Here is a 24,829-nt window from a genome sequence, read left to right on the forward strand (position 1 = left end):
GGAATTGTTAATTTCTCAGATTTTGATTTGTTTTAATTTCTAATGTCCCTTTGACCAGAGTGAAATTGTATACGCTATTTTCAAAATCTGAGCTTAGGGCAAGGAACAGAGAATTCTGCGGGATTAAGGATTATGAAGCATGAAATTTCACATAGCTTTTCATAAGGGAAGGTTACTATCTGATAATCATCAAGCGTTTTGAAAAGGATGATTATACCTTTGATAACTATGTCTTGCACCAGTCTTCGCACTCATTCAAGATGCCATTTTAAGATCAGCGTTCATAGCTCCACTCAAACAGCATCCCAAATCTTAAGATAGAAGACGATATTTATGATAACAAGACGTTTAATGGCTTTTTGTGCAGAGGACCAGCTCTCAATTTACCCAAGTACACAAAAAGGAAACCAAACAGTGTATTATACCATGCTAAATAGAACTGGGTCATTTTTTAATCATGCCCCTTTTGGCTGTATTTGAGTACATTCCTTCAGTCAAGGTCAATTTCCTGTAAGGATGTTACTGCGATTGGAATGTATACATGCCTGTACTCTCTCAATTTAATACTCAATCAGGAATCATTAATTTTTCAAATTTGGATTCTTAAAAATAAAATGTCCTTTTGACCCGAGTGAAATTGCATACTTCACTTCTCTAACTTCAAAATCTGAGCTTATAGGCAAAGAACAGAACATTATGGGGGACAGCATTTTAGCAAAATATAAGTCTAATAATTGTTTTTTAAAAATCATATTTTCTGACCAAACTAAAGGATTAAGAATCATGGAATTACACACCGCTTTCTATATTGGAAGATTACATGTAACTGATGAACATCAAGTATTTTGAAAGGGATGATAATACATGTACCTTTTATCTTCTTGCATACATCTTCGTACTCATTCAAAATCCCATTTTAAGATAAGCGTTTATATACATGTAACTACACTATTACAGTGTCCCAAATTCAAAGAAAAAAAATGATAACAGGATGTTCGCTGTCACATGATTTTGATATCAAGGCATCAACAACATCTTTCAAATTCTAACCTGGTCTACTGTAAGACCAACTACAGTAGATAATCACCAGCCCAATAGAATACTGTAGGCCTACAAATGCAATAGGCTAAAGCCTAATTCATCTATGGTCAGTGCTCAAGATAGCCGGTATTGCATCAGTTTGCTCTAGTTTTGCAGTATTGCTGTAAAATAGGCTACTACATTTATAGACATATTCAACATCCCAGACCAATTAAATTTAGCCCCTTATACATGTACATGTACTTGCCTTAAGCAATCAATGTTGTTTATTTCACATCAAGTACCAATCAATTTAAACTTCCACCCCCCTCTCCATGCTCTATAACATTTAGGCGTCTTTTGATTAGAGTAAACTGTTTCTATAACAGTCTGTACTCATTCCACTTTGTGAAAAGACAGTCATTTAGCACTTTCCTTGGAATACATCTTCTTAAAAGTGCAACTGTTGAAGATGATGACATTGATGATGATGATAGCAGTGCTGATGACTTACATGTAGATGTATTTGACAATGATGGTAGCAGTGCTGATGACTTTGACGTATTTGACGACGATGCTAGCAGTGCTGATGACTTAGATGTATTTGACGATGATGGTAGCAGCGCTGATGACTTCAACGTATTTGATGACGATGGTAGCAGTGCTGATGAATTCGACGTATTTGATGATGGCAGCAGTGCTGATGAATTTGACATATTTGATGATGGTAGCAGTGCTGATGATGACTTTGACGATGATGGTAGCAGTGCTGATGATGACTTTGACTTTGGCGGCGTACAGAATAAAGGGGTGTGTTTTTCAGTCATTTTGATTTGGATGCAATGGCTGTTATCTTCATTAGCTGGGCTATCAATTTTCATGTGACTCATTTGGGTATCATCCAAATCATTCCCAGCTAATTTTGTTTCTCTCATTGCTGATCTTCTTCTTTTCAAATATGCCCTTCTTGCTTCTTTTCTGTGCTTACCCATGAAGTTGTAAATGGACAGTAACTGCAGGCTATTCAATATGACATCTGGAGATGAAGTAACTAAAGCTGTTTTCTCCTTCTCTCAGTTCCATCATCTGTAACAGAAACATTTCTGAAACAGAACATTCACAATTTATAAACTAATTGATGAATGTTCAATTTTCATTAGTTGTTAGACTAGGGTTCCCAAACTTCCCGCTAGCCTTCAACGGCTCCTCTAATCTGTTGCACAACTGTAAAACCCAGTCAGGATATTTGTGTCCCTTAATGCCCCAGAGACATTATGTGTCAGGATGAAACACTGACAATTTCAGGTAGTGCAGGCATGTAAAACTAATTAGCCCCTTTTCAGCCAATGTTCAAAATGAGCAGTTTGAATGAAGTATATACATTATACAATTCACAACATAATTACGACAATTTGATATTCTGGAATATTCAGCCAATTATTCGTATAAAACAAGTGGAATGCCCCTGGCGGAATGGCATAATTACCAACTGAATCAATTCCAAATTTTGATTTGCTTATAAGTTTGAACACAGCTAATTTTTCTTTGAAAATCATGTAAAAGATAGAGTTTTCTTATTGTTCTAATAATAATATTTGATATTTGAATAGCGCACATATCGGTATCCATCATTATGATGCTCAAGGCGCTACAATATTACCCCAGCTAAGCTAGGCGTCATAAGCGCTCACAGCATTGAAGGAATTCATTCCTACACCCATTTACACCTGGGTGGAGAGTTGCAAACGTAGATTCATGTTTTGCCAATGGACATTACTTAGTGCTGCGGTGGGATTTGAACCCTGGACCTCGTGGTTCATAGTCCGGGGAGGTGGGATTGATCCACAACACCAAGATATATTCTCTGTAGAGGTTTTTCTCTGTAAGCAAGTACACCCCAACAAAAAGTGGAATTGTATGAACAGAGAAAACTCAAACAAGCATACATGTTGATTATTTCATCAAAATCGTACGTGAAAGGAGAGTTTAGAAAATTTCATATATTTTCACAAATCTGTCGTGCACAACATGGGTGATAGGCAAATGGTCGAGACAGCCGATGATATCACACACTCACTATTTCTTTTGTTTGTTATTATATAAAATATAGAATATATCAATTTTAGCACTTTTGACAATAAGGAAGGTTTTTATTGATGTTGCAAATATTGATTTTCCAAATGTTCAGGGAGGTATCAAACCTAATTGTTTAAAGTTTTATGAGAAAAGAAATATGATATTCCATATTTCATACAATAAACTAGTACAAAAGAGATAGTGACGTCATCGGACCCCCTCAATTCTAAACTGACCAGAATGTGGACATATAGGTCTAAGTGTTTTGTGGAATTAAGCAAGACTTTAAACTGTCATAACTTTATCATTTTACATCCTATTTGATGTAATTTTCAGCATTGTCCTTTACATAAAACAGGCCCTTCACCGAGCAGCTCACAGATTCGATCGAAATTTGATGAACTTCGCCAAATTCGCGCATGCGCCCAACAGTGCACGTTCAATCGGCCGATTGAGACTTGTACCTGCGCTGTTGGGCGCATGCACGAATTTGGCGAAGTTCATCAAATTTCGATCAAATCTGTTTTCTTTGCGCACGCGCCCTTGTCTCTCTCTCTCAATCGGTAATCTGCCATTTTGTAGGCCCTATAGAATTTTGAAAGATGGAGTGGTACCGCGACAGAACTTATTGGGTTTTTTTAGGTTCGAGCCTTTGACCCGATGTCTGGATGCTGTCCTTAGTAAGACCATCATCCATATAATACATGTAAGTGCTTAATTTATGTTTCCACCTTTTACTTGACTCGTATTGATAACCATAAAGGTAATCCTCTGTTTTAGGGGTCCAAATTATTTTAGGTTGCTAACTTCAGGCAAAAGTCACAAATGCACTTACAATGAGAATAAGTCGTCTGCAAGCTACAAGGCCGTGAACGTACGAGCGCGCTCGATCGCCTATCGGCCTGGCTGGTCAATTGACTGCTCTCCCGGGGAGTCAAGGCGAAAGGTGGGGGGGGGGTCCAATAGATACATATATATTGCTATATATCACCTCTGTTTGAGGGGATTTTATTAATTGTTGCATTGGGGGTACATTTATTTTTAATGCATAATGATGACATTGGTAGCAAGGAGAAGGGGTGGTGGCAAGAGGGGATGAACTGCTCCATTATTAAGGGGCGCAGGCACAAGGGGGGGTCCAATAGATACATATATATTGCTATATAACACCCCTGTTTGAGGGGATTTTATTAATTGTGGCATTTGGGGTACATTTTAGGGCATAATGATGACATTGGTAGCAAGAAGGGGTGGTGGCAAGAGGGGATGAACTGCTCCATTATCAAGGGGCGCAGGTACAAGGGGGAGGGGGTGCAATAGATACATATATATTGCTATATAACACCTCCTCTGTTTGAGGGGATTTTATTAATTGTGGCATTGGGGGTACATTTTAGGGCATAATGATGACATTGGTAGCAAGGAGAAGGGGTGGTGGCAAGAGGGGATGAACTGCTCCATTATTAAGGGGCACAGGCACAAGGGGGGTCCAATAGATACATATATATTGCTATATAACACCACCCTTGCTACCAATGTCATCATTATGCCCTAAAATGTACCCCCAATGCCACAATTAATAAAATCCCCTCAAACAGAAGAAGATATATAGCAATATATATGTATCTATTGGACCCCCCCCCCACCTTTCGCCTTGACTCCCCGGGAGAGCAGTCAATTGACCAGCGCAGCCAGGCTGATAGGCGATCGAGCGCGCTCGTACGTTCACAGCCTTGTAGTTTAGCTTAATTGCGGACGACTTATTCTCATTGTAAGTGCATTCGTGACTTTTGCCTGAAGTTAGCAACCTAAAATAATTTGGACCCCTAAAACAGAGGATTACCACCATAAATACCCCTGTTACGGTCGGAGTGTGAATGAGCGAAATTATCGTACATTTTGCCCTTTTCAAAATTATTGATCGTATAGGCCTACCCAGTTGTTGTATGTCCGGACAGGTTGGATGTCCGGACACTCAATTTTAACCAGCCATTTGAAAGGGTTTAAAATCAATATCTTTGAAGTTTTTCAGCACAGAATGTCAGAAAATATTGTGGAGAACAAATATTGATGGTGATAAGAAGTATTCAACATACATTTTTGGCTTAATCCTTAGACGAAAAACCAGGCTTAATTTTTGTTAAGTGTCCGGACATCGCACCCCCCATCCTACATCATAAAGGCAAAATTATCGTACAAAACTACAAATAAGAATAATTATCGTACATCTGCCTTCTGGCAACGCTGTTAATTTTCCTCCAAATATCAAAATTTCCCTCCAGCTGCAAAGATTTCCCAGCCACCTGGTGGCCGAGTTACCCATTTTTCCAGGGCTGTGGACAAACATTTTGATGTCAAAGGGTGGCAAAAATCTTGAACCCCTTGGGCTTGGCTTAGACCTACTCTGCCTCTGGACTGGAGCAATTTTCAAATTTCTAAGAAAATATTTTGCTTGATTTAAATATTTTCCGAAAAGATTCAGCAACATAAGTCACACCAGATTTTAGCTCAGATCCAAAGATTATTCTGACTAATTTTCAGCCAATAAAAATACGAATTGGTAAAGTTACAGCTATTTTATAGGTAGGGTGGCAAGATTACAGACAGGCATGCATGCTACGTTGAACTGTCAAAAACATGCGGGAAAACATGGCGGTCGCCGCGCCGGACCCCCGGTGGGGTCACTCAATATGACTTGGGGACCGCATGACCGTTACCAAAATCGCGGGAAAAGGGGTCAATTTCACGGAACGTCCGCGGACAGAACACTCCTCGAAGTAGTGAAAATAGGGGTGCTCTCCGTCCTCGATCTGATGGAAATGGGGGTCAGGAAAAAGGGGAGAACGATCACGGGAAGTAAAATCCGTCGCCGAGTCACCAGCCGCAGACTGCGCGCTCATCATGCTCTGTATCTTTATGTGGACAACTCTACATTTATTTTTACAAAGAATTGTACTTTTCGTATTTTTCATGAAAAATAAAGTTCTTTTGGATTATTGTATCAGTATGACATGGCTCTTGGTCATCTATAAGGACTGAGCACTCTGACGCCTGTGTTGCAATTTCCTCTAATGATGAGGAAAGGGTATAAATTCCCTGTCCTTGAAATATGGTAAATAGGGGTAAGTTTTCGAAATGGACAAAAAGTGTCCTTACAATATTATAATTAGGGGTGTTTCAAGGTACCATTTTACCGCAATTTTGTCCTTGTTTTGCGTGAAAATAGGGGGGTAAATTTCACAAAATGTCCTTGAAATTGACTGCAATAGGGGGTTACTTGCATTTGTGGTAACGGTCATATGCGTCCCCCTCTGCGGGTGAGTGACCCCACCGGGGCCGGACCCAGATTCAGAATTAGAAAGTAAGCTTAAGGCAAAGCTTACCCGAGAAAGTTTCGAATCGATCAATTGATTTTGCCTCTTCTGGTCCTTCATATAATTGAAACTAATGAAAAAATGATTTAAAGACCTGGTCTTTAACTTACGTCTAAATTTCAACTTACCAGCATAAAAGAAAAAGACAGGCTTAACCTTAGAAGAAGAAGATCAAGAAACGGAGTCGAGCTGGGATGCGCGCGCTCTAGCTCTCTCAGCAAAGAGTAATTAATGGAAGAAATTTTACTTCGCGGTCGAGGTGTAGTAGATCGAGCGATTTAGCGGCTCGATTTTTGTACGGTCTACGGTACGTGCGTATTGCACGTGATAACGGATTTTTTTCCTGTGTCATATTTCGCATATTATTCTACCTTTTTAATTTTTGATTTTTGGATGAGAGCAAGGTTGAGAAGTTAGAGATGCATCCTCGCAACCTTCATAACCAAGAAAACCTACCAAAAAGCAGGTTACTATGCCTCCTTTTGAGCATTGTAGCCGCAATATGTTTTATACGTAAAACAACCATTTCCAAAATTGATAAGTTCCCCCTATTATTTTCTTGAAAAGATTAGAAATGTCGATTTTATCAAATTTAATAAATTTTCTATTATAACCATGCATTTTAAACTCTTCACAACCCCCCAAAAAAGTCAGTGACTATGCCTCCTTTTGGGCATGACAAGTTAGTTATAACACGTAAGTCTATGTACTTAAGCAATATTTTTAATTGATCACGATTCCCCTTTTATTTATTCAAAATGACTGAAAATGTCGTTTTTATCAAATTTAGATAAATTTCCTTATAAAATCGAGCATTTTAAACTCTTGAAGACCTCCCCAAAAAGCAGGTGACTATGCCTCCTTTTGCAGCACAAAAACAATTGTAACTGCCTATGTTCAACACGTAAAACACATTTTTTTTTACAAAATGGATTATATTGCCCTTTTTCGTTGAAACAATTAAAAATGTAGAATTTGTGAAATTTCGATAAATTTCCTAGTTTAATCAAGCATTCTAAACTCTTAACGACCTCACAAAAAGTCAGTGACTATGCATTACTTTTTGGATTTTCACATAGAAATCTGAGTTCACACATTCCACCTCAGAGCATGCGCGAGACTGATTGCATGAAGAACACATGTATTTCCAATGTACCAATGATGTACTACACCGCTGCCACATCATTTTACGTGCGTACCTGCGAACTAATACCTCTCCGTTATATTCTCTCTGCTCCATAGAGATGTATATTGACACTAGAGTAATCGCTCGCATTGACTTGGTGCTTATTTGACACTCCGGCAGTGTTCAAGCAATATACTGTGTTGAAACAACACTTAGAGTGTAAAATAAACACTAAATACTCAGAAGTGTTGAAACAACACTGTGACAGGTGTTGGATAGAAATATTTTAACAAAAATTATTGTTGAAGTTACACTTCACTCTGGAGTAACTCAACTTCACTGTCAGTTCTTGGGGTATATTTTTAAAAAATACCCTAGTGTTAAGTTACACCATCAGGCTGCAGGTGTTGAAGAACTTGAAATCGGACACAAATGGTGTGAATCCGAACCGTGAAACAACACCAAAGCTGGTGTTGGTATTTTTTTTTACACCAATGGGTGATTTAAACTTTCGTTTAAATGTTCGTTTCTGCAGGTGTTCGAGGGTGTCAAATGAACACCAAATGGTGTCAACTTCAGGCGCGGATCCATAGGGGGGGCCGAGGGGGCCTTGGCCCCCCCCCCCCCCGGCTAAAAAAATAAGAGAGAGGGAAAGGAAGAGAAGAAAAAGAGAGAGTAAAAAGAGGAAAGAAAAGGAGGAAGAGAAGAAAAGAAAGGGAGAGGAAGGAAAGAAGAGAAGAAAAAGAGAGGGGAAAGAAAAGAAGAAGGGAAAGAAAAAAGAAAAAAAGAGAAGAAGAGGGGAAAGAAAGAGAAAAAATAGGAAGAGGGGGAAGAAAGAGAAGAAAAAGGGAGGGGAGGGAGAAGAAAAAAGAGGAAGAGGGGGAAGAGAGAGGAAAAGGAGAAAAAAGGAAAGAGGGGAAGAGGGAAGAAAGAAGAAGAAAAAGGAGAGAGAAGGGGGAAGAAAAGGGGAAAGGAAGACAAGAAAAGGGAGGGGAAGAGGGGGGAAAGAGGGAGAGGGGAAAGAAAAGGAAAGAGAGGAAGAGGGAGGAAAGAAAAAAAGAGAGGGGAAAGAAAAGAAGAGGGGAAAGAAAAGAAAAAGAGGAAGAGGGGGAAGGAAGAGAAGAAAAGAAAGGGGAGGGGAGAAAAAAAAAGAGAAAGAGGGTGAAAAGAGAGAGGAAGAGGGGAAAAGGAGGGGGATGATTTTCGAACTAGGGAAGGCAAATTGAGTTCGAAGGGATGCCAAAATGATGTTCGAACTGGGGGCCGAATAGAAGTTAGAACGGGGGGGGGGGCGAAATGATGATCGACCTACATGTAGGGGCGCCGAATTGATATTCGAACTAGGGGCGCCAAATTGATGTTGGACCTGCATGTAGGGGCGCCGAATCGATATTCGAACTAGGGGGGCGCAAAATTGGAACTCGAGCTAGGGGGGGGATGATATTCGAAATAGGGAAGGCAAATTGAGTTCGAAGGGATGCCAAAATGATGTTCGAACTGGGGGGGGGGGCGAATTGATGATCGACCTACATGTAGGGGCGCCAAATTAATATTCAACTAGGGGCGCCAAATTGATGTTGGACCTACATGTAGGGGCGCCGAATTTATATTCGAACTAGGATGGCGCCGAAATGATGTTTGAAGTGGGGGCGCCAAATTGATACTCGAACTAGGGAGGGGGCCGAATCGATGTTCGAGGTAGGGGGGCGCCAAATTGATACTCAACTAGGGGGCGCCGAATTGATGTTCAAACTAGGGGGCGCAAAATTGATACTCGAGCTAGGGGGGCGAAATGATATTCGAACTAGGGAAGGCACATTGAGTTCGAAGGAATGCCAAAATGATGTTCGAACTGGGGGCCGAACTGATATTCGAACGGGGAGGGGGAGGCAAATTGATGATCGACCTACATGTAGGGGCGCCGAACTGATATTCGAACTAGGAGGGCGCCGAAATGATGTTCGAAGTGGGGGCGCCAAATTGATACTCGAACTAGGGAGGGGGGCCGAATCGATGTTCAACGTAGGGGCGCCAAATTGATGTTGGAACTAGGTGGCGCCAAATGGATACTGGAGCTAGGGGGGGGGGCGAAATTGTATTCGAACTAGGGGCGCAAAATTGATGTTGGACCAACATGTAGGGGCGCCGAATCGATATTCGAACTAGGAGGGCGCCGAAATGATGTTCGAAGGGATGCAAAAATGATGTTCGAACTGGGGGTCGAATTGAAGTTAGAACGGGGGGGGGGGCGAAATGATGATCGACCTACATGTAGGGGCGCCGAATTGATATTCGAACTAGGGGCGCCAAATTGATGTTGGACCTACATGTAGGGGCACCGTATTGGTATTCGAACTAGGGGGGCGCAAAATTGATACTCGAACTAGGGGGGCGAAATGATATTCGAACTAGGGACGACAAATTGAGTTCGAAGGGATGCCAAAATGATGTTCGAACTGGGGGCCGAATTGATGTTCGAACGGGGGGGGGGGGGGGAGGGGGGCAAATTGATGATCGACCTACATGTTAGGGGCGCCCAACTGATATTCGAACTGCCGCCTTGTTGTTGGCTCATTGTTCCATATATTGAAAGTTTGAAATGCCTTGGCCTTGAGGTTTTTGTCTCACCTGCGAAGCAGAGTGAGACTATAGGCGCCGCTTTTCCGACGGCGGCAGCGACGGCGGCGGCGGCGTCAACATCAAATCTTAACCTGAGGTTAAGTTTTTGAAATGACGTCATAACTTAGAAAGTATATGGACCTAGTTAATAAAACTTGGCCATAAGGTTAATCAAGTATTACTGAACATCCTATTAGAGTTTCATGTCACATGACCAAGGTCAAAGGTCATTTAGGGTCAATGAACTTAGACCATGTTGGAGGGATCAACATCGAAATCTTAACCTGAGGTTAAGTTTTTGAAATGTCATCATAACTTAGAAAATATATGGACCTAGTTCATGAAACTTGGACATAAGGTTAATCAAGTATCACTGAACATCCTGCATGAGTTTCACGTCACATGTCCAAGGTCAAAGGTCATTTAGGGTCAATGAACTTTGGCCGAATTGGGGATATCTGTTGAATTCCCATCATAACTTTGAAAGTTTATTGGTCTAGTTCATTAAACTTGGATATTATAGTAATCAAGTATCTCTGAACATCCTGTGCGCATTTCAGGTCACATGACCAAGGTCAAAGGTCAATGAACTTTGGCCGAACTGGGTGTATCTGTTGAATTACCATCATAACTTTGAAAGTTTATGGATCTGATTCATGAAACTTGTACATAAGAGTAATCAAGTATCACTGAACATCCTGTGCGAGTTTCAGGTCACATGATCAAGGTCACAGGTCATGTAAGGTCAATGAACTTTGGCCATGTTGGGGGTTTTTTGTTGAATAACCATCATATCTCTGTAAGTTTATTGGTCTAGTTCATAAAAAGTGGACATAAGAGTAACCATGTATCACTGAACATCTTGTGCGAGTTAGAGTAGTATTCAAAGTCAGCACTGCTGCTATATTGAACCGCGTGGTGCAGGTGAGATGGCCAGAGGCATTCCACTTGTTAGGCCTTAGCCTTGGGGATTGAAGCCTTGGTCTTCGGTATTAAAGCCTTGGCCTTGGAGGTTTTAGCCTTGACTACAACACTGATGGATATATTGATATTATTTACAGAAATCTTGAAGTTTACTTGCACACATTAAGAAATAAATGTTCAGAATTGTAACCCGAAAGGTTGATGCAAAATCAGCACCCTATGGGTTCAAAAATTGAACCCCTGATTTGGGGTTAAAAAACCGAACCCTGCGGTTGGGGTTCATTTTTGCACCCTGCGGGTTCAAAACTGCACCCCATCCGCAGGGTGGTTACAGGGTGCTGATTTTGCATGAACCTTTCGGGGTTCAATTTTGAACCTTTATTTCTTAGTGTGCAATATGTAAAAGAATAAATGAAACTTTCATTGTAATGGTGAAAGTTTCGGATGCGTTTTTTTATTTTTTGACGAATCGTCAAATACTCAAATAACTGAAATATCTCTATGGTTTATATCGTTCCTATATTTTTGTTTCATGTAGTAATGCGTAAAAGACAGCTATATACAGTTGATACGACACCTTTTCGTTTCCAACCTACAGTGGGAAATCACGTATTATTTCTTTTAAACGAATTCCACTGAAAATATTACGTGGATTTACTCAGGCCTAAACTGCATTGCTATCATAATTTACATTTATTGTTACATCTTGAAATAGTTGATGTATACAAGATACATGGGACCTTGGAATTCATATGTTTCACTAGTATTGTATGAAAGAGAGAGATACGAACTTATCGTCCAAAATGATGCGAACTTCAGAGCATTGTTTTCATATTTATAAAGACACTGACAATAAAGTATATTTTTACAGTATATTTATCTTTAGTATCTTATATTCTTTTTATATACACCGTTTACACGCATTCTGTTTCTTTTAAAAATCTATTTGGAGTATATCGTAAAATTTGAGCAAGATTATAAGATACATAACCTTTTGATACTTTATATGATTGTTGCAAGAGCCGAAGAGCCAATGTTTGTTGATTAAGATTGACAAGATAACTCACTGTTTTGAATGGATTTCAAGCGAATGACAAAAGATTATATAATATATCAAAACACTTACAGATCTAAGTAGGCAGCGCACTCCCAACTAGTAAATGCTGAGTGCTGACTACTGAGTCTACCTCAACTATATAATAAAAAGCATGTAAATTTATATCTTTTCAAGAATATTTTACCCAAAATAAAATAATAATTTTCTGTCATGCAGAATATGCAATTTAGTTATTGCACAACCAGTTTTCATACGCGGCGATACAGGGGCGTCATCCCCGTGAGATTTTTCAACCCCTGAAGCAAAAAGTAGAAAGAAAAAAAAATGGGAGTACCCACAAGAACGAAGAATGCCTACAATGCAAGAGAGGTTTCTGTGAGAAGTAACTGAACTAGACACTACCCATTCGGCAATGGGAGTCAATTTTCGGCACGATTATTACTTGACTTGAAATAGGGCCCCCTATAGAAATCCTGGATCCGCGCCTGGCTCCCACTCACATAATTCTAGTAGGTCCTACTCTGATGAGAAGTTAAACGAAATTGAAAGCATCAAATGGTTGAAATAGAAATCACTCGAGTTTCCCGCTCGCATTGATTATTTTTTAAGGTGATATTACATTTATTCGTGCACACATCATTATAAAACCATTATTCGACTGCCTCTTCTTCATGCATAGGCGGATCCAGGTGGGGACCCGAGGGGCCCGGACCCCCCTATTGGTAGAGCAAAAAAAAAGGGGGGAAAGAAAGAAAAAGGAAGGAAAAGAAAAGAGAAAAAAGAAAAGGAGGAAGACGAATGAATAAAATAAGATGAGAGGAAGACTTGGAAAAAATATTTTATGTCACTATATAAAATTTTCGATCGCGCTTCGCACTCACATTGCCTGTTAAGTGATCCACATATCTTGTTCAACACGGAGCTTAAATATCAAGTTTGGAAGTCAGTATACAAAACATATTTCTCCTTGGAAATTGAACTTTCATTAATTTTTGTGATTTACATATTGATTTTTAAAAAGTGCTTTGTAAAAATGTCAGTTTTATGGTCTGTATATTAACATTTTCCAATTGCGCTGCGCTTTCGCGAATTTTGATTTATCAGGTACCTATTATTTTCATGTATTCGATAAAGTTTTCAAAATATCCTTTTTCAGGTCTGATTGTGAAAACGCATCAGCTAGCGCTGCTGTGCTTGCATTTTTGATTGGCAGGTTATGTATGTCTCAATATTGATTGTATAACAAACTACTTAAAATCCCCTTTTCATGACAGTTTATCAAAAATTTCGGCTCGCGATTTGCGCTCGCATTAATGGTTAAAAATATATCAACTAATTAATGATGCATCCTATTCATAAATAAAAAGGTGCTTGAAATGTTCAGTGTTTAGGCCATAATATCATCAGATTCCGCGCCCTCATTATGCATCAATACTGAGATATCAATTTAATAATTAAATTGTCACTTTTGGTTTATCTCGCGCTTAGCAAGATGAATAGGAAGATATATAGTCATCATATTCATATGATTCATATGTAATGTCTTCATGGCTAAATGCAAGCAGTCCTTAAAAGGCACTTTTCGATCAGTTCAAAACATATATAAACATTTTCTGCTCGCGCTTTGCGCTAGCATTATTAATGTAGGAAGATCCCCTCTTACTCATCTTTTTCATGATTTAGGAAACATGAATAGAGTGACCCGTTCTAGGTCTAAAAATAGAATTTTTCCGCTCGCACTTCGCGCTCGCATCAATTGTTTAGTTATATAGCTATCTTGTTCATGATTACAAGAACTGATTAGTTTTTCATTCTTTATGTAGAAATGTCAACAATTTTCAGCTCGCGCTTCGCGCCCGTATTATTTGATTGTGAAATATGTAATATTCTTCATAGCTAAATGCAAGCAGTCCTTAAAAGGCACATTTCGATCAGTTCAAAACGTGTACAAACATTTTCTGCTCGCGCTTTCCGCTCGCATTATTTATGTAGGAAGATCCCCTCTTACTCATCTTTTTCATGATTTAGGAAACATGAATAGAGTGACCCGTTCTAGGTCTAAAAATAGAATTTTTCCGCTCGCACTTCGCGCTCGCATCAATTGTTTAGTTATATAGCTATCTTGTTCATGATTACAAAAACTGATTAAAGTTTTTCATTCTTTATGTAGAAATGTCAACAATTTTCAGCTCGCGCTTCGCGCTCGTATTATTTGATTGTGAAATATGTAATGTGTTCATGGCTAAATGCAAGCAGTCCTTAAAAGGCACATTTCGATCAGTTCAAAACGTGTACAAACATTTTCTGCTAGCGCTTTCCGCTCGCATTATTTATGTAGGAAAATCCCCTCTTACTCATCTTTTTCATGATTTAGGAAACATGAATAGAGTGTCCCGTTCTAGGTCTAAATCTAGAATTTTTCCGCTCGCACTTCGCGCTCGCATCAATTGATTTGATTTGATTTACTGTTTTCTTCTGCATCCATAACATTCATAAAATACATTTTTCACAACAGAATAAACATAATATTTTAGCATTTTTGGCATGAATCATAAATAAAGAGTACTAAAAAAATAATTCCTGACAAAAATGATTAACTATATGATATTCACAATTTGCAGGAGGATTGTCATCATAAGCGGACTGCTTGAAAAAAAATGACAATCCCAAACTTTAACTAATTAAATTAATACATTTATAAAGCAGAATTGGCATATATTTTCAAATACGAAACATGAATTCATGCAATATTATAGTATGAAGATGATGATGATGAAGGCCATGGAGATGATGGTGGTCATGATGAAGATATCGGTAATGACTAAATCGAAGGAGGAATAAATTCACGATAAAAAGGATACGACACAGAAATTTTACTTCAAATATTCTGATAATAACATAGATTTAACGTTTGCCTTAAATGAGTGAAGAGATGAAGATTGTTTTACAGACTCTGCTGGTAGAGTGTTCCACAAATCTGAACCATGGTGTCTTATGGATCTCTGTGCAATAAGCAGTTTGGGTTGATTAAATGGAAATTTGAAGAGTTATGGGTACGGTATGAATGAATAGATATATTCAGAGAATAAAACTTGTGGAATGAAGGTAGGTGGGAGCATTTCATTTACGTACTTAAACATAAGTAGTAAGCTTTGAAGTGTATTTATGTCAAATACTGTTATAGAGTCTTTAGTTTATGGAATAATGGATTTGTGTGTGAGAAATATTGGGAATCAGTACAGATTCGAATTGTTTTTTTTCTGTAATTAAGTTAATTGTATTAAAGTTTTCCATTCTTTATAAAGAAATGTCAAAAATTTTCAGCTCGCGCTTCACGCTCGCATTATTTAATTGATGAAATATGTAATGTCTTAATGGCTAAATGCCAAATGCTAAAAGTCCTTAAAAGGCACTTTTCGATCAGTTCAAATGTATACAAACATATTCTGCTCGCGTTTTGTGCTCGCATTATTAATGTAGGAAGATCCCCTCTTACTCATCTTTTTCATGATTTAGGAAACATGAATAGAGTGTCCCGTTCTAGGTCTAAATCTAGAATTTTTCCGCTCGCACTTCGCGCTCGCATCAATTGTTTAGTTATACTGTATAGCTATCCTGTTCATGATAACAAAAACTGAATAAAATTTTCCATTCTTTATGTAGAAATGTCAAAAATTTTCAGCTCGCGCTTCGCACTCGCATTATTTGATTGTGAAATATGTAATGTCTTCATGTCTAAATGCAAGCAGTCCTTAAAAGGCACTTTTCGATCAGTTCAAAACGCATACAAACATTTTCTGCTCGCGCTTTGCGCTCGCATGATTAATGTAGGAAGATCCCCTCTTACTCATCTTTTTCATGGTTTAGGAAACATGAATAGAGTGTCCCGTTCTAGGTCTAAATCTAGAATTTTTCCGCTCACACTTCGCGCTCGTATCAATTGTTTAGTAATACTGTATAGCTGTCCTGTTCATGATTACAAAAACTGATTAAAGTTTTCCATTCTTTATGTAGAAATGTCAAAATTTTTCAGCTCGCGCTTCGCGCTCGCATTATTTGTATGCAGTCTTGAACAGGACTGGTAGGCCTATCTTTTCGATCAGTTCAAAACGTTTATCAAAAATTTCTACTCGCGCTTCGCGTTCGCAGTAATTATTGCAGGCACATCTTTTTTTCCGAATGTTCAAATTTTAGGAAAAAATACATACAATTAAAAAAAAAATGCTCGCGCTTCGCGCAGGCACTATAAAATAAGGAATATGATGTTATACATTTATGTTGATTTAAAGAATAAAGCTAAGAAGTGACTTATAGGACTACCCCCTTCAAAGAAACAAACGAAAGAAAACCATCTTCGAGCGGCCGATCGGGGAAAATATGGCTGAAAAAAAATTACGGGCCCCTTTATTGGCGAAGGCTGGATCCGCCCCTGATTCATGTGCCTATGAAATAAGATAATTTAACATGCCTTTAAGGCACTTATGATTGCCTGGGGGGCGCCATTTTTCCGAAAAGTACACAGGGGCGCCAAAATCAGGTCGAATTTGGGCCCCCCTCCCTACGAAATCCTGGATCCGCGCCTGGTCAACTTCATAACGTTCTCCGACTCGTGTTCAAATCGAACACCAAGACTGGTGTTGATATATTTTAACATCCTAAATGTTGGTAATCTTAACACCAGTGGCATTGTAACTCCAACACCAGATGGTGTGGTCCTTTATTGATTGGGCTGCTAGATTTAACACCCGTGGTGTTAAATGTAGCTATAACGTCGCATAGTCTCCAATATTATATTTAATGGGATTATCAGTGATTCACCATATGATTTCTACTTTGATTTCCTCAAAATTAACTGAAAGGAGGGGAAATCCAGACCAAGCCCTGATCTACATCATATAATGCACGTACAGCAACCTATCCCCCCCCCCCCCCCCCCGTTTTCTGGATGTTCAGTCCATCTCCTTTATAAAATATGCATGGTTATCATATATTTTAACATAAAAATGTTTTGCCTTGTGATTTTAACGTTGCATACAGCATTAAATTGAAAATATAATGTAAAAAAGTGAAATATGTGATATTCTCCCATAGAGCCGTGTGTTATAAATCCGCGCTCTTGCCCTCTTTAAGATGGCGGCCGCCCCGAACATGGATTCACAGCAATTTGATGAAGTCCGCCCTCTAGTGTCAATAATATACATCTCTATGCTCTGCTCTCAGCTCTTGGCGCGTAAAATGTCTCCTTCACGACAACAGATGGCACAATAACCAATTATTTAGCGGTGGGTATGAGCAAATGATGAGTCCTCATAATTCATGTCCCCACAATATGGCGTTATTCTCACGTCCTTTCTGGCATGTAAAAAATCACTTTTAGACGACTGTTTCTATGTGGACATTAAAATGTCCACATAGTACCATACGGGTCCACACAGCACGGCGAGAATTACATAAAATGTCCACATATAAACAGTGGTATAAAAGTATATATACATGTATATATATATATATATATATATATATATATATATATATATATATATATATATAATATATTTATGTGTGTGTATGTGTTTGTGAGGGTGTGTGTGTGGGTCGGTGTGTGTAATCAATGGAGGGGGGGGGGGGGTGAATCACTTGTGAATCTGCACTCCTGATTCCTGAGTGACATAGTCGGGACTCAAAGTATCTGAATTCAAGCTTAGTGTTAAATTTTGTACAAAAATGCATATGCATAATATTGAATAGAAAAAGGCGCTGACTGAAAAATACAATCCTACCACACCCTGTATACTTAGACCCACACCCGCACGCACCCACATACACACACAAAAAAAGAATTGCGGCCCCACACGCCCACGTTTACGTAACACATGATATAAGCTAAACTCGTAATGCCAGCAAACAATTTTTTTTATTAGAAAGTCTTAAGAAGCAGGATTAGTTTTCACAAAATCACCGAAGATCCAGATCTTCCAAACTAAATCTATGAAATCATAAAATAGAAGGTGAAGAAAAAATGAAGATCGCCGACAATGAGAAGTATGTGCATGGAATAAAGACCCGATACCTGGTTGGAATGTCATGCTTGTTTGGCTTCTTTCTTTGCAATTATCCATTTTTTACCGGACTAATTTCGAGCATGTTTCATATTTATGCACACAAACACTTTGGTGGTCATTTCATTGGATTCGGTTCAACTTCATTTTCCGAGATCGTTACCACAACTGACATTTATCTTTCTTTACTAAGAATTGTAGAGAACAGAAATTGTTATTTTAGTTAGTTCCGAGGATATGTCCTGACTCATGAATGATCTAATATATGTAGAATATAATGTATAGAATAGAAATATCATTCAAAAAAGATAAGCAGGTTCTAACTATGCCACATTATTTATTCTAATACGCTTTATTAAAACAAGGATCTATTATAATTCAAGAGATATTCATTTCAAAACTATAGAAATTGTTCTTTTTGTTTAGTATTTTTCTTCTTTTAAAACCGGTGTTACTGTGTTCGCCACTTTCTCTCGAAATATAAGTATTGATACCTCTTTTCTGATTTTAATCGTTTTTTGTAAAGGTTCCAAAAGGATATGAGGTCCCGATTCCTGGAGAGCAATTCTTAATCAGGTGGAAGTCAGGAGGATTACAAATTTCTTGTAAAGAAAGTACGTTGAAAGACGAGCCCCAGGTAATATCATTTTAGTTTTTCAGGGGGGGGGGGGCTAAAACAGAAGTACATGGTCCTAGGACGTTGGATGCTGCAAAATTTTCTTTGGGGTGCTACATGTATCGTTGTGCATAGGCAGCACCCCCATATACATGTATTCTGGAAGATACATGTATGTAAAAAATGTAAAAATCTAACCAAAATGACCTTCTTTTTCTTGTGAACCCCCTTTTTTGCTTTTCTAATTTATCGGGCCCAATTGTACCTCCATTTGTAGTGAAAAACTTTTTTGTTTTGTTTTGCTTTTTAAATCTACATCAGTACCCCCAATAAAAAAAATCGTTCTCAGGTCCCTGCAGAAGTTATCCCAAATGTAAAGTTACGTAACCTATAAGTCTTATCTAATCGCATTTAATATCGCATATTTGTATACCAGGCAAGGTCAAATAACGTTATCTTCCAATATCCCCAAAATCAATTGAGTATCTATCGAATGGAAAAAAAAATGACTCGCAGAAAGTGCTTTCTAGACCTAATTTCAAAATAGCTTATTGATAGAAATTGCAATACGAGTTTTCCTTCAAACTGTGTGTATAATTTTGTTGTAGATTGTCCAGGAAAGGGAATTTCGTCACCTCACTGAGCACAAAGTAATGTTCGAAGTGGATACACCAAACATCACTGAGAATGAAGTCAACCTACACATCACCCTAAAACAGAATACAACGAAGATGCTCATAATTCCAATGTCATTAAACGGTATAAAATAGTTGTGTTGGTACACGATTTCACATCATCCAGGGGGGCGTTTCATCAATATTTTCGTCCGACAAGTTTTCAGATCTGACAGCTTTCCTGGGTTCTGATTGGTTGAGAAGCACTGTTACTATAGTAACTGTCGGATAAAACAGGACCTGTCGGATAAAACGTATGACTAGTCCTTTCATGAAATGCTCCCCAGGTGAAAGAAAGATGCTCCTTTCAACGAGGCGTAGCTGAGTCTCTCTCTCTTTCACCAAATGCGAAATCTCGTATAGGAATATTTTATGAAAATGTTAATAATATATCCAAATTTCTTGATAAGAGTGACCATGTGCAATTCAAATTACCTAATAGCTAAGAGTTTTTGCTGATTAATTTAATTTTTCAAATTCAGCTCTAGAATTATAAAATAAAATCAGTTAAAGGTTTTAAATTCTGTTCAACAAATATTCATTTTTTTGTTAATATTCTCGTGGGTTCTTTGATGTATTTTTTTTGTAGTTTTAACAAAGAAATAGAAAATCATACCTTCATTTTTTTCTGTATTTGAAGAACTCACTTGCAAAAAGAGGTTAGGTCCATTTTCCATCAAACTTGATTTTTATGTCTAATGTATAGATATCTAGTAGCTCTAAAAGATGATACCAAAGAAAAGTTGAAATTTCTATTAAAAAGTGGACTAAAATGGCAAAGAAAAATCACTTTTTTACGTCCATTTCAGTTTAGTTGCAAAAGGGCTGGGGCCACACAGATTTTTTTTGGATAAGAATAACTTAAAAAAATATGAAGACAGGTAGATTTTTCTTATACCCAATTTTATGTTCTCATGGTAGGGTATCAAAAATTCAGTTTCGCATAAAAATATTGCAGTATGGGAGAACTCAAAAAAATATTTTCTTGGAAAGGACCTAACCCCTTTTACAACTAAACTCTTCTGAATAACTCATTTTTCAAAAGGGGCTAGGTCCATTTTTCATAATTTTTTTTTTGTTTTCTGTCTCTAATGATGATGATACCAAAGACAATTTTAAATTCAAATGAAAGAGTGAATTAAAGTGGCAAAGAAAAATAAATTTTTAATCAAAAGAGATAGGATTCATTTCAGTTTACCTGCAAAAGGGGTTAGGTCCACAATGATAATTTTTTTAAAATATGTATAGAAAAAAATTGAAGACCGGTAGATTTCTTTCATACCCAATTTCATGTTCACATGATAGGGTAGTACATCATGACACTTTAGTTTCTCATAAGAATATTGTAATAAGTGAGAATAATTTTTTCTCGGAATGGTCCAAAGTGGACCTAACCCCTTTTTGCTACTAAACTCTTCATTTCTGAAATGCCAGCATGTTATTATAGATGAAGACCGATGAGGCTTAATGTCATTTGAATGGTTTGGCCATCGATGAATTGCAGACTTAATAGGGTCTATCAATGAATAGGGTTAACTTACGATGTAGAAAATGCTTAAATGGATCAAGCATGCGAGATCAATCTTCATCCCAAAACATGAATACCACCTTTCGAATTGAAAAAAAGTGAATATTTCTATAATGACCCATTCTTTTCATTAGAGCGAATTCAAAGTTTGTTAATATGTCTATAATAATATTATTATATTATGTCATTCGTCTCTTAATTAGAAACAGATACGGTGATGTCAGAGGGAGGAGCAGGTTCACCATCAACGATAGCGTCATCATCCTCATCGGCTGACAATCATCCTGCAGAAACCGTGGGTTCTGGTTCTACTTCTGCAACAAGGTGAAAATCTGACAGTGTGGTTACACTTCGTAATTCCGAAACACGTAAATTGCCTATACCACGTTGTTCGTTAATCGGAAATCGGAAAACGTATAAGGGTTCGTTAATCCGAATCCGAACATTTGTGGCGTTATTCCGAAGGTTCGATAATCCGAAAACGAAATAAGGTTTATTAGTCCGACAGGTTCGTTAGTCCGAAAACGAAATAAGGTTCGTTGTTCCAAAGGTTCGTTAATCCGAAAAACGAAATAAGGTTCGTTAGTCCGAAAACAAATTAAGGTTTGTTAATCATTACGTTTTCGGACTAACGAACCTTCGGAATTAAGAGCCTCATTTCGTTTTCGGATGAACGAACCTTCGGAATTATGAGCCTTCGGAAATACGAACCTTCGAATAACCGAACCTTCGGAATAACGAAGCTTCGGAATTACGAATGTATGTGGACAGTATATCGTATCGACAAGTAAGCAAAATTTTATCCGAATGGAATGATTCAATAATTTGATTTCTTTTAAACACTTGACAGAAGGGCATGGCATACTGTAAATACTTGCATACTTTGTAAAATTCAAGTGCGTTGAAATGGGCATATGTTGCATACCAACTCCATTTTAAACTTTAAACCCAATATCCATTATTTCCAAGAACTTAACCTAATATGAAGTAAACAAACTCAGTATCGAATAAGGAAAGGTAATATACAAATAGCTTACTCCACAAATAGTAAATATATCTTTTCTCAATTTCATTAGCCGCTAATGTGAATGGGTATGCCTTATAACAGTAGTGATGTGGAGAATATGAAATGAAAATGTCCTTTGCAGGATAAATGTTGTTCTTTTTCCTAAAAACAACTTTTAGAAATGGGCAGAAAATGTCACATTATAATCTTTGTATACAGATATTACATTTTTAAGATGATTGCTCAAAGAACACTTCTCGGAGGAAAATAAAATAACTGCCAAGAGAGGACGCTACACTCTAACAGAATAGTTGAATTTGTTCAAATCGGCAGTCGAAAAAATTCTTACCAACTTCTTGGTAAGAATGCCGTGTAAGATGATGCTCAAATTTTACCATTATTTGTCATCTATCAGCTTTAGCCGGTCTTTCATTTTTTTGGGTCAAACGCCGTTATAATCTTCTTACGATTTATTATAATCTTCATGAAATTGTTGGACCTTGGCAGACGAATTAATCCATGCGGGTGATCAAACACAGTATGTATAAAACGGTGTTTGCAATTATGATAATGATCCTCGTGGTCATTATTGTTGAACATCTTTACAATCATCGCCCATTCATCTCCATAAATTTCATATATCTTTTGTAGAGAGCCAGGGGGAAAATGTGAGAGCGATTTCGATGACATTCTGAGGGCGATTGCAAAGAAGATCGTCAAAAGCAGTGATATTGATAATCTAGGCGGTAAGCTTGGCTTTGAACCAGAAGATACACAACGCTACATACAGTCTAACACGGATGCAGATTACATGGGGACGCTGAATATGCTCCGAACATGGAGGAGAGGAACAACTGAATCAAAAGAACGTGAACAGTTGGGGAAAGCCCTTTTAGATATCAAGCGGAAGGATCTGGCAGACAAATGCGTGGGTGATGCCAAGCTTAAATGATCCTAAAATTTTTGTAAAAAAAGTAAATATAAAGAGACAGCTGAATCGGAATTTTCCCGCCTAAGAGTATCTATTTATTGGAACTATCATGAAATAGTACGCCTTGCAAATATGAATCATTTTCACAGAAATTCATTAGAATTCTAGATTTAGCTTGGAATTTTATTGGATTTCTCCACGGTCTATAGACTGGTTACCAGACAGCAGCAGATCTAGCCTTTTACCTAGAGGGGGATTTGACCAGAAGGAATATCACCGCAAACCGAAAAGCGGCGATTTGTATTTGCTGTTTTCAGGGGTGGTTCCAGCTTTCGCACATATGGGGGGGGGGGCGAAAATATTTTCCCCGCATTTTTCCTGGTAGGCATCTCAGAGCTGTGGGTTGTTGGTTTCTTTGAAGAGGAGGTAGGTTTATTTACTTCGTAGATAAGTTTTGACAATAACACCTGAAAAGTGATATCTAAAATACTTTATGGAATACATGAAGTGAATAGGTACTTCACAAATCAAATAATGCGGTCATGCAGCGAGATCTTAAAAAATAGATATTCAGATCACAAAACGGGACATTTGTTCAGATTACTTTTTATCTTAAATCAATTGGAAATTAAACAATATAATGACAGCTCGATATTCGAGCTGAAATATGTATATTGACTTCCAAACCGGATGTTTTCAGCTCAATTTTAGCCTAGTTAGCAAGACCTGTACATCTCATCGAAAAGGCAATGTGAGCGGGAAGTGCGAGTGAAAATTCTAAATAGTGATATGAAAGTCTTTTTTATTTTCCAAGTCTTCTCACCATTTTTTATTATCTCGTGTCCCTCTTTTTTTCTCTGTTCTTTTCTCATCTTCTTTCCCTTCTTCATTTGTCTTCCTTTCCCTTTTTTAAATTGTCAGCCCAAGTGGGGGGGGGGGGGGGTGGTTAAATCCCTAACCCCTTAGATCCGTTACTGCCAGGATGATCCTTGAAGATTTGTATGGTGATTTATAGATGGTAGAAGAGACACGGGTTTACCGAGTGCATTGGAAGTGACCGTTTGGATGATGGAATGAAAACAAGTTTATGTCGAATTGTCGATTTGACAATTTCCGAACCTCGAAATGTCGAAATATTCTTTTCGATGAAGCTTTTTTCTTGATTTATGTTCCTATGGAGTCCTAGAACAAATTCAGCTTGGTTTCCCAAACGGCAACTTTGGGCAATTTTGCTAATTTGCATAAATCCAAAATGGCCGCCAGATGCATCGGCGGCGGAAGCCAAAATATTTAGGGGGTGGGGGTCCACCTGAAATTTTGGGATGGACACAAAAAATTGGACAAGCAAAAAAAAATAAGGTTATCAACCAAAATTTTAGGGGGACCACTGAAATTCTAGAGGGGGCACATCTGAATTTAGGGGGAAGAGGCAGGAAACAAAATTGACAGGAAAAAAAAGGGTTTCAACATAAATTCTAGGGAAGAGAGACGTCCCTTTCCTTTATATTGGACAATGCTCCAAAAGTTCCGTTCGGGTCAGTATATTAAAAATTTCAGCCCGCGCTTCGCGCTCGCATAATGTTTGTTGAAATGCACAGCTTGCTCAATTACATATGCGGTATCTGAGTTTGTTCTATATATAAAAAAATGTGAAAATGTTAAGTTTCTATACCGACAGTGATTTTTATGTTTCTGTTTAAGGTCTAAATCTCGAATATTTTTCAGCTCGCGCTTCGCATCATTTTGGTGAAATCCATATCCTCTTTGACAGTGCTTAAAATGATCCCTTTTCGGTGTTGATGTTTATTGAGATAAGTCA

General features: G+C 38.0%; 1 protein-coding gene and 1 long non-coding RNA gene across 3 annotated transcripts; one reads left to right on the plus strand and one right to left on the minus strand.

Moving 5' to 3' along the window:
* Nucleotides 1-370: 370 nt before the first annotated feature.
* LOC121428710 lies at nucleotides 371-7,701 on the minus strand. Its single transcript, XR_005971822.1, has 2 exons — nucleotides 6,599-7,701; nucleotides 371-2,123 (listed from the first exon to the last, which is right to left on the minus strand). It is a non-coding gene; the product is annotated as an uncharacterized LOC121428710 (long non-coding RNA).
* Nucleotides 7,702-18,785: 11,084 nt separating this feature from the next.
* Nucleotides 18,786-23,673, plus strand: LOC121428820. 2 transcript variants are annotated; one of them, XM_041625668.1, is made up of 4 exons: nucleotides 18,786-18,892; nucleotides 19,480-19,630; nucleotides 21,277-21,397; nucleotides 22,731-23,673. In XM_041625668.1, the coding sequence occupies exons 2-4, from the start codon at nucleotides 19,525-19,527 to the stop codon at nucleotides 23,029-23,031; spliced, it is 528 nt and encodes a 175-aa protein (XP_041481602.1). In that variant the 5' UTR covers nucleotides 18,786-18,892; nucleotides 19,480-19,524; the 3' UTR covers nucleotides 23,032-23,673. The 2 variants fall into 2 exon arrangements, with proteins under 2 accessions (XP_041481602.1, XP_041481603.1); XM_041625669.1 differs by having other exon boundaries at nucleotides 21,283-21,397.
* The last annotated feature ends 1,156 nt before the right edge of the window (nucleotides 23,674-24,829 follow it).

The sequence above is a fragment of the Lytechinus variegatus genome, chromosome 15, assembly GCF_018143015.1.
Source record: "Lytechinus variegatus isolate NC3 chromosome 15, Lvar_3.0, whole genome shotgun sequence".
In the NCBI taxonomy this organism is placed as follows: domain Eukaryota; kingdom Metazoa; phylum Echinodermata; class Echinoidea; order Temnopleuroida; family Toxopneustidae; genus Lytechinus; species Lytechinus variegatus.

Excerpts from the sequence above, each read along its gene's own strand:
- LOC121428820 (XM_041625668.1), top strand. The coding sequence starts at position 19,525 with ATGTTCGAAGTGGATACACCAAACATCACTGAGAATGAAGTCAACCTA. Across the intron at positions 19,631-21,276 it reads AATTCCAATGTCATTAAACG|AAACAGATACGGTGATGTCA; the intron begins GTATAAAATAGT and ends TCTCTTAATTAG. Across the intron at positions 21,398-22,730 it reads GGTTCTACTTCTGCAACAAG|AGAGCCAGGGGGAAAATGTG; the intron begins GTGAAAATCTGA and ends TATCTTTTGTAG.